At 48.0% G+C, this 9,477-nt stretch overlaps 1 protein-coding gene across 3 annotated transcripts; it reads right to left on the bottom strand.

Moving 5' to 3' along the window:
• Positions 1–5,021: 5,021 nt before the first annotated feature.
• Positions 5,022–8,286, bottom strand: LOC100824189 (amino acid permease 3). 3 transcript variants are annotated; one of them, XM_010233053.3, is made up of 5 exons: positions 8,136–8,286; positions 7,012–7,134; positions 6,685–6,918; positions 6,484–6,577; positions 5,022–6,391 (listed from the first exon to the last, which is right to left on the bottom strand). In XM_010233053.3, exons 2-5 carry the CDS (start codon positions 7,130–7,132, stop codon positions 5,392–5,394), a joined length of 1,449 nt encoding a protein of 482 aa, XP_010231355.1. In that variant the 5' UTR covers positions 7,133–7,134; positions 8,136–8,286; the 3' UTR covers positions 5,022–5,391. The 3 variants fall into 3 exon arrangements, with proteins under 3 accessions (XP_010231355.1, XP_010231354.1, XP_003568418.2); XM_010233052.3 differs by lacking the exon at positions 8,136–8,286 and adding an exon at positions 7,284–7,703; XM_003568370.4 differs by lacking the exon at positions 8,136–8,286 and having other exon boundaries at positions 7,012–7,703.
• Positions 8,287–9,477: the final 1,191 nt, after the last annotated feature.

Consider the following 9,477-nt stretch of genomic DNA (forward strand, 5'->3'; position numbering starts at 1 on the left):
GAAGATGCTCTTAGTCGCGCAGTCAAGCATGGTGTGGCAGTAAGCAATAGCACACTGGCAAGGGCAAGAACGCCATGAGTGCAGCCGCGCGCAAAGTTCCAAGAGTTCTCACAATCTGTAGCCTGCTTCTAATTAACTACCCTACAGAATCTATTCTTTGTTGCTCGTAACGTGATCGCGCTAACTTCACCCAAACACGACAGAGAGCACAGAGCGTGTAGTGCAGATTTTGATCCCAGGAGCTCAAACCGTACTGAAGTCTCCCAACAACGCATCATCCAGAAGACCAGAACGGCATCGGCATAAATTCCAAACCACGCAGTACGTACGTAGTTCGTACGCACACAAGTACGCAACAGCCGCTACGTTCCGTATGTGCATTCTCCGAGTGCAGGCCAGCCAGCTGCTCGCAGTGCCCGTCTTATTTGAATAGCCATCGATATCGATGGAAGTAGGAGGCCCGGAAGGGGCACGTACTGTTTCTTTCTTTTCTCCGGCGAGGCGACGGCAGAGGAGGAGGGCGGCCGAGGCTGAACCTAGCTACTACCAGACCACCGCACTCCATGAAAAGAAAGACTCTTGGAGGAATCTCGCGGGGAAGGGGACGTGACGAACTGACGATCACGATCAGCGGGCGACGTACCACGTTGTGGGATCGGCGGGATCATGCTAGCTGCGAGATTCTTCCGGTCCTTCCGGGATTCCATCCTTTTAACACAAAACTTTGGCTGGAATGCAGCGCCAGAACGTACCGGCCGATCTCCAAAAGCAGCAGAGGCGGGTGGGTGATGAGACCGTTGAGACGAGATCACGAGAAGAAATGTAGTGCCAGAGGTTGGAGACGAGGTTTTGCTTTTCATTCGATTTATTAATCTATCGGTGGGCTGTTCATGCATGAGGCATGCCACGTCACATCCCAGGAGATATATCCTCCGACTGTGATGTGACATACTCTAGCAGTAAAATCTTGGGTCATTTTTAAATCTCACGCTTTCTTTTGTCTTTTGACAGTCTCCGGATGCTTACGCCGGTCTTAGTTAATTAAATCTACCGCAAAATCAAATTACTACTCCGTAGCATATATGCGAGAACGGATACGTCGACGAACCTTTGTTTTGACACGTAGAACCGGTACAGAACTTGCAGTGATGAATAAACGTGCGTGCAAAGGTGCGGCAGAAAATTACGGGTTGCCTCTTCTTCTCCTTTGCGCGAATCTTGGGTGCGAGTACGACTGTACGAGCTATTGGACTGGCCGGGGGCGCGCCAGTAGCTCGACACGACGACCACCCCTACCTGACTCGGATTTGACCGATTTGTCACTACTACAAAAACGGTCATTAGTAACGGTCGAAAAAGTACATCACTAACGGGCTGGACACCCATCACTAACTTCCTGCCAGTGATTCCACCCGTTAGTGATGATGCCATCATCAGTGACGGGCAGCCCACCCGTTACTGATGGGGCTATTCATCAGTGGTGGTCACTCTCCACGCCCGACACTGATAAGAATTTGGAAAAAAAACGTGGCCGGCCCTAGGCCTGCCCCAAATCCACACGGCACCCCTACAATTTTATCAATCAATCATGGATTACAAATCACAGATCAATCACGGATTACAATTCACAGATCAATCAATCATGGATTACACATTGCAAAAAAGGCAGGAGTCTCTGCATCAATCAATCACAGATCAATCAATCAGATCTCACGGCGATGGTCGTGGCCGGCCACCAAACTTGCTCCCCGAGCCTGACACCAACAACAGAGACGGCGAGAAACAGAGAGGGTGTGAGTGAGAACGAGAGGTGCGGAGAGAGAGAGAGAGAGAGAGAGAGAGAGAGAGAAACTATACCTGCGGCGGTGAAGGTCTCGGCCGGAATCATCGGCTGTGGGGCGGGGTTGGCGGCAGGGAAGGCCGGATCCGGCCGCTGCTGGGCCGAGGGTGGCCGGATCCGGTGGAGGCGGGGCCGAAGACGGCTGGGTCGACGGATCCGCAGCGGGTGGGTCGAGGCAGACCGGATCCGGGCTCAATCTTGGAGGACACGTCACCTACGAGGGAGCTAGAGTTAGAGAGAAGGAGAGGGAGAGAAAGTTAGAGAGAAGGAGAGAGGAGGAGATAACTAACCGCGGTGGGGAGGCGATCCGGCTACGGGCAGGGTCGTGGGCGCCAGATCCGTCGGTGCCGGTGCACGGCCTCCAAGCACCGCCGATCCATGGTGCAGGAGCTCGGGCACGCGCGGTAGGAGAAGTTATGGCGGCCATGGCAGAGACGGCGGGATTGGGGGCTGAGGCGAGAGGGACGGCGCAAGGGGAGGAGGCGCTCGGGGAGGGGCGGCACGAGAGGAGGAGGTGCTCAGGGAGGGTGGAGAAGAGAAGGGGGGAGGCGCTCAGGCCAGTGGAGAAGAGAAGGGGGAGGCTCTCGGGCCAGTGGAGAAGAGAGGTGGCGGCGGTAGGGAGAACGGAAATGGGAGACAGGTGCGGGTTAGGGTTTGCCGCGGGGCTTTTATAGGCCAGGATTTTTTTGGGCCTCAAAATGGGTTGGCCGGCCCAAAAATGACATCAGTGGCGGGTATAAAAGTTAGGCCTGACACTGATGAGGACAAACAAATTTCTTTTGTATTTTTCATATTTCATATAATGTAAAGTATTTTATATAACTAAATTGGTCTATAAATTATACATATGGTCTACTTTGTGTGAAAAATGGAAATTTTTCATTTTAAACCATAGTAATTGCAAGTTGCTTCACAAAATATCTCATTTGGCTTGAAAGCCATATACATTCATATTTGATAGTCCACTTTGTAAGTATGTAATATGACTAATTTGGTAAACATCTTTGGCAATACTCTTTGACATGGCAAGATGCACTTCTCTGAAAAAAAATGGATTCATGAAGTTTGGCATAGAAATGGACAAAACTTTGGTTATTTGGCTTCAACTATGGTAAATAACAAGATCGTACTACATATGTCATTTTTTAAATGTTACCATATGATATTGATATTATTATTCCACTATGTTAAGTAAGAAAAAAAATAAAACTTCAGCAAAAAGAATCATATTTTTCTATTTTTTTATGAATTAGTTATAATTTTTTCTACCTTCAAATGTCTCCAAGGGTCATCAGTGGCGGGCCTAAATGTAAAACCCGCCACTGAAGTGTGTTTTGTTGAAATTTGCGATTTTTCAGATGTGGCTATGAGTGATGGGCTTTCCTCGCCCGTCACTGATGAGGGTTCATTGACGGGCATACCACGCCCGTCACAGATGATGGGTCATCAGTGACGGGTTTTATGCGCCCGTCACTGATGGGTGATACGCCCGTCACCGATGAACCTCCTGTCACTGATGAAGGTTCATCAGTGACGGGCGTGGTACGCCCGTTACAGATGAGGTTCATCAGTGGCGGACGGGGAAGGCACGTCATTGATGACCCGTCACTTATGTTGTGTTTTGTAGTAGTGTGTGAGTCTGCCACCGTGCGTGTGTCGTGTGGTCAAGAAGACAAAAACGCATGCATCGGTGCAGATTGTTGTGGGTGGATCCTGCTGACGTGGCCGGTCTAATTCGAACACAGGGGGCTTATGGATGTTGTGGGTGGATCCTGCTGACGTGGCCGGTCTGATTCGAACACAGGGGGCTTATGGATGTCCTTCCAGAAAGAGAGATAGCTACTCCCTCTTGATTGTATTTCAAATTAGCCCAACTAAGAGGTGCTCCCTCTGATCGTAAATTCTTGACTCAAATTTTTCCAAATATGAATGTATCTATTTTTAAAAACCGTCTAGATACATGTAATATTTTGACAACAATTTAGGATCAGAGGAAGTACTACTTAACAAATTTTTAGCAAGTATCCCTTCAACTCCATGCATGTAGCCCCGCTAATGCGGGGCATTACCTCAAACTTTGCAGATCAATTATGGTATATCAGTCATGATATCACCTCAACTTCGTGAGTCAAAGATCCTAAACCCTTGTTCTGGTTGGTCGAGAATAAAGCTCGTATGGAAGGAAGACATTCTATGAGATTTGGCACACCCTAGATCTACGAGAGAGACTGATCTCATTAGCCCATCACTAACAATGGAGGAAGGCTTATCATGTCGATGGGGAAGCCAGAGCGCAATTATTGCAACCATTGTCTTAGTCCATGCCATGAAGGAACAACAAACTGAGATGAACCTAAACAACAAAAGATAAATTTAAGGGAGTGTCCATTTCTTAGTCGCCTAAGAAATACTCTCTCCATTGTATAATTCTTATCTCAAATTTGCCCAAAATGAATGTATCTATTTCTAAAAAAACGTCTAGATACACGTAATATTTCGACAAGAATTATGAAACGGACGGAGTAGTTATTTTTCAGTCGACAATCGTAGCCATCCAATGAAGATTTTCTTATCATCAGACCTACATTAATCTTACATAAATCTCAATGATTGAATCAAAAGGCTGTTACCATCGACTAATAAATAGTTATTTCTCAGTCGCCTAAAAACTAACAAAACTGTAAATTTAAGTGAAATGAGGTTTATCCAAAGAATGAGTCCCCATTCCCCACTTCATGACGTCAAAAAGGATGTCAGATGAGGAGGAGAGGCGATGAGATCTTTAGGTAAGGAGGGTGCCAGCTAAAGGTCGGAGTTATTTTTTGGCAAAAAGGATTTGAAGATAAATACTCCCGCAACTTAGAAAGAACATATCCGTAATTAAAAATGAGGCGGTTCTATATACATAGACAAGAAGAAGTGGAAAGAGAAATTAAATACTACTCCGTAGTAGAGTTGCTGAATTAATATCTAGTTCGGGCCGTCCTTGACCGTTACGAAGAAAAATCATGTACTCCCTCCGATCCATAATAAGTGTCAGGACTTTAGTACAAATTTGTACTAACTATATACTAAATCCACGACACTTATTATGGATCTGAAGGAGTGCTAATCAATATAAATACAAGCTTAGGGCATTCGATCAGCAGTAATTTTAGAAGAGCTAGCTAGCACAGACACCTGCGAAGAAAATTATCATATGAACTTGCATTTCTCATCACGTAGTTACAAGCACAACACTTGACTTGAAATTAAGTACTCCCCCGTCCCAAAATAAGTGACGTGTATTTGTATCCACGTCGCGTCACTTATTTTGGAACGGGAGTACAACATTCTTTCTCCTTTTCAGTTAACGTAGTGAATCGCAAACAATGAAAATTAGCAGCAGCGCGTTGTATACAGAACAAGCACACTTTTCTCCTTTTCTTTTTTCGAGCGAACGTGTGATAACGGATTGATTAATTAATTAGAGCATGCAGGTAGCCAGGCATCGTCTCTTCTGTGCATTCATTTGTGACGGCCGGCCACCGGTAGATCTATCGGTCAGTCAGTCAGTCACTGGTGGAGAACGGTTTGTAGACCTTGAGATCGGACATGATTCCGGCGACGGATCCGGCGGCGGAGGCGACGGTGATGACGAGGCAGGCGAGGCTAAGCAGCTGCAGGCAAACCCACTGCGATCCCCACCTGGGTATCTTCTTCTGCACGATGTACATCTCCACGGGGAAGTATACCGTGAGCGGCCAGAACCCGAGCGCGCCGAGGAAGCCGACGACGTCGTTGAAGAAGGGCAGAAGCATGGACACGACCGTCGTGGCCACCACGAACGCCGACCGCCAAGTCAGCCTGAAGAGGTTCACCTTGAACCCAAAGGAGACCTCGATCTCCCCAACGATGAAGCTCGACTTGGGCCATCTCTGCTGCGCCCACTTCTCCACGAACGCGAATAACGGCTGGCAGTAAACCTGGTAGGCTCCCACGAGGTGAACCACGATGGCGGCGTTGGCGACGTCCAGGAGCCAGAAGGGCTCGTAGAAGCCGAACCCCGTGAGGAGGTTCCCTGGCGCCTCGTCCCCGAAGGCCGCGTACCCCATGCAGCCGCACAGCATGTAGAAGAGCGTGGTGGTCGCCACGCTGACCACGGTTGCCCGGCGCATGACTTTGGACTCGGACGGGGGCGGCGCCCGGATGGTGTCCTGGATCTCGATGAGGATGAGGGAGTAGGAGTAGGCGAAGGCGATGTCGCCGAAGGCCTGGAGGCTTCTCCAGACTTTGTCCATGGGTGTCACGACCCCGATGCTGATCCCGGTAAGGCTGCCCTTGACGCCCCTGTTGGCCACCACCTGGACGATGCCCAGGCCTAGCCCGATTGTGGAGTAGGTGAAGGACATGATGGCGGCGACGATGGATAGCCAGGAGATCTGGTCGAAGTCTGGGATTTGGGAGAAGAAGATCTGCGCTGCCCCGAAGATGATCATGTAGGGCGTGCTCGAGATGTGGCACGGGTTCACGTGACCCTTGGCGTGGAAACAGTTGGCCCTCTTGATAGCTCTGCGTAGCAAACGACGATGGTATGTATATAAGCTCATGACCAGCGCTGACCATGCAAGAAGTTGGTTATGGGAAGTTCTTGCGGGACTCACAGCATGCTGATGGAGGCGGCGATGGTGTAGCCGATGGCGACGCCGACGATGTTCGCGTACTGCAGGAAACCGCAGATCTGGACCTTGATGCCACCTGTTCGACGAAACGACAAGGCAAAAGCAGAGTAAGTGAATCGTTGCATGCCATGCCAAGGGTGGCAGAAAGAATGAATTCACAAGGAGCAAAACTGCAAAACGTACTGAGGTTGGCGTTGACGGCGTCCATGTAGGTGTAGTTGCGCTTGCCGGTGGTCTCGTCGCCGGAGCGGTAGCAGTCGGAGAGCAGCGCGGAGGTGTAGTAGGTGACGAGGGAGAAGAGCAGCATGACGGCCGGGCCGGCCACCCAGCCCAGCTGCGCGATGGCCCAGCCCAGCGACAGCACCCCGGACCCGATCACCGCCGTGATGATGTGCGCGCTCGCCGTCCACATCGTCCCTGCAAAATCAAAAATCCATCCATGCACCTCAGTTTACGCTCCAACACGTACAACAGCAGTGCAGCATTGGGTGCTGAAGCTTAATTCCTTACCGGTGCGCTTGAGGCGGCCGTCGTCGTCGTAGCACTTGGAGCCGGCCGTGTGGCCGTTCTCCACGCCGGATACCTCCATGGCCGGGTAGTACGGCTGCCTGCCCACACCGTTCTCCCCCATCTCTGCACCAGCCGTCATAATACCCGATCCAACAGTGAGACTTCAGCTAAAGAACACACACAGCTCGGTATATCTCAAATTCTCAAGCACATATGTTTCGTTCTAGCCAGCATGCACCGTGACTACTTGCGTAGATATCTCTATTAGCTACCTGAGGACCGGAGATCGAGCGCCAACAAGACCCCGGCGTGTGGAATTCAAAGGCAGTACTATGTTTACCACTCCACTAGATCAATCGACTGAGTGACTGCACTGGGAGGAAGAGAGTGGGGGCTGCAAATTTATAGGCGCGGTGACTGCCTGGGAATTATGGTGGGTGGCTGCTACTGCTCCATCGCGGGAATTTTCTGAAACCATGGGCATCTATGATCTAGTAGAATTTGTTCTCGAGATCTTTAAGTTGAAATGGATGTGAAGGGTTAGTAATCAATGCAACGGTGCATCCATGCATATGTGTCCTGTCCTGGCTACACTACGCACGGCTCTATTATGTGAAGAATATGCGTCCCATGTCTCGCCCACTTGGTCGATCGTATCGCATATACTCCCTCCGTCCAATAAAAGATGTCTCAACCTTGAATAAATTTAAATGCATCTATACAAAGTTATGTCTAGATACATTCAAAATTTGACAAACTTGAGACATCTAATTTTGTTGGACGGAAGGAGTATGTGCATTGACGATGGGGCGAGTGTTTATCGAGCAATTTTGAATTCGAATAAATTTACTCCAAATAAAAGACTGTTTATTCCGTATATATGCTCCAGATAGCTAGCCAGTACTCGGATCACCTGCATGCATGCATGTGCCCGAAGATCACTAGCTCAATATCTAATTAAGTCCATGGCTAATTTAAACCTTGAAACAAAGACATGCACCGATATATCGAAGATAGGATAAGATATCGCATGCAGCAGTGTACTACTCGATCCTACAGTACTAGCTTGCCGATGCATACATGCATTAAATAACAACTACCTTTTGATGCATTGTGGTTTTTACCTGTGTGCAAAAGTCTCCTCTTCTTGATCTCCGGCCTCTCCTCTTGGGAGAGAGTTCGAAGACAAGTCGAAGGCTATAATGTATGTCAAGAGATGGGGTTAAACTTGGTGTGGTGTGTCAAGTGTGCACACTGGCATGGTATTTATAGGGGGTGGTGCTAGCTAGCTTTAGCTACAGGGTACATGTGGTGTGTTATACATGCGTGCATGGAATTAATGGATGGTACCACAATATTATCATTGAAGGGAGGTCCTAGCGTGTTTGTACCCCACAGGTTCTCGACCATCCTTTTGGCTCCTGCAGGGAATATGTTCGGTGTTCCTCTCGGCCATGAGATTAAGTAAGTTGAGTGCCCACTAGCTAGCTAGCTAGGGATCATATCATGATCTTGTTCCCAAATGGATCATTCCCCTTGTATCGCATCGAAAAGGGAAGACTTGGTGGAGCTGATTTCGCAAATTTTTCGCTAACGTTAAAATGCGCCTGGCTCTTAAGGGCAAGTAAAGAGGTAATAAGTGATTACGTGGTAAGAAATGGAATGATAGAAATTTACTGCGCTACTATGTGGGCCGTCCAAGGTCCTCCTGTTTGCCTTTTGGGAAAACATCTTTTCTAATCAGTTTTCCTGTTTCCCCTAAAAAAAAGTTTTCCTGTAGCAATCTTTTCTAGTCAGTTTGCTTACATATATGTATTTTTTTCATTCTTCAATTGCACGAAGTATACATTTTGTGTGTGATCTTTTTTCGTAGATATTGTATCCCCAAATTATCAAAATCGAACAATGTTGGTCCCTCGACCTGCCCCAAAGTGATATTGGTACCAATGTGAGGGGGCTGCACCTGACTTGCCATGTGGTTTGTTCCATTGTATACCCTGTCTCACTCACACGCGCTTGTTGTTTCTCTTCCTTGGGGGACCTCTTTATTTTCTTGGCGTCTAGGATCCGGAGTGTGAAAACAGGTCTTACAAGTTTTTCGTTGTTCTTTCATGTGTGCATCTCGATGTACAGGCTGCCGTTTAGTATCAATAAAATATCCATGTGAGCTAATATAGGCAGACAAAGAGTGAGCATGAGCAAGAAACATATGCGTGTTCATATCATTTTGTAACCACTAGCAGACATGCCTATAGGCTATTAGGACCTTCATCCTCCAAGGAGCAGAACCAACAATAATCAGTGTACGGATTACTTTTAAGCACTTCTAAAGAAAAATATGAACCCATTCTGTCACTCGAACAATGTTCTTTTTGTGCCGTGAATTCAAACATTGTTTTTGTAGATAACAAAAGAGGACACTATTTCAGCCTCTCCATTGTGAGATGCAACTTTTTATTAAGCTTG

The sequence above is a fragment of the Brachypodium distachyon genome, chromosome 2 (genome assembly GCF_000005505.3).
Source record: "Brachypodium distachyon strain Bd21 chromosome 2, Brachypodium_distachyon_v3.0, whole genome shotgun sequence".
NCBI classification, from domain to species: domain Eukaryota; kingdom Viridiplantae; phylum Streptophyta; class Magnoliopsida; order Poales; family Poaceae; genus Brachypodium; species Brachypodium distachyon.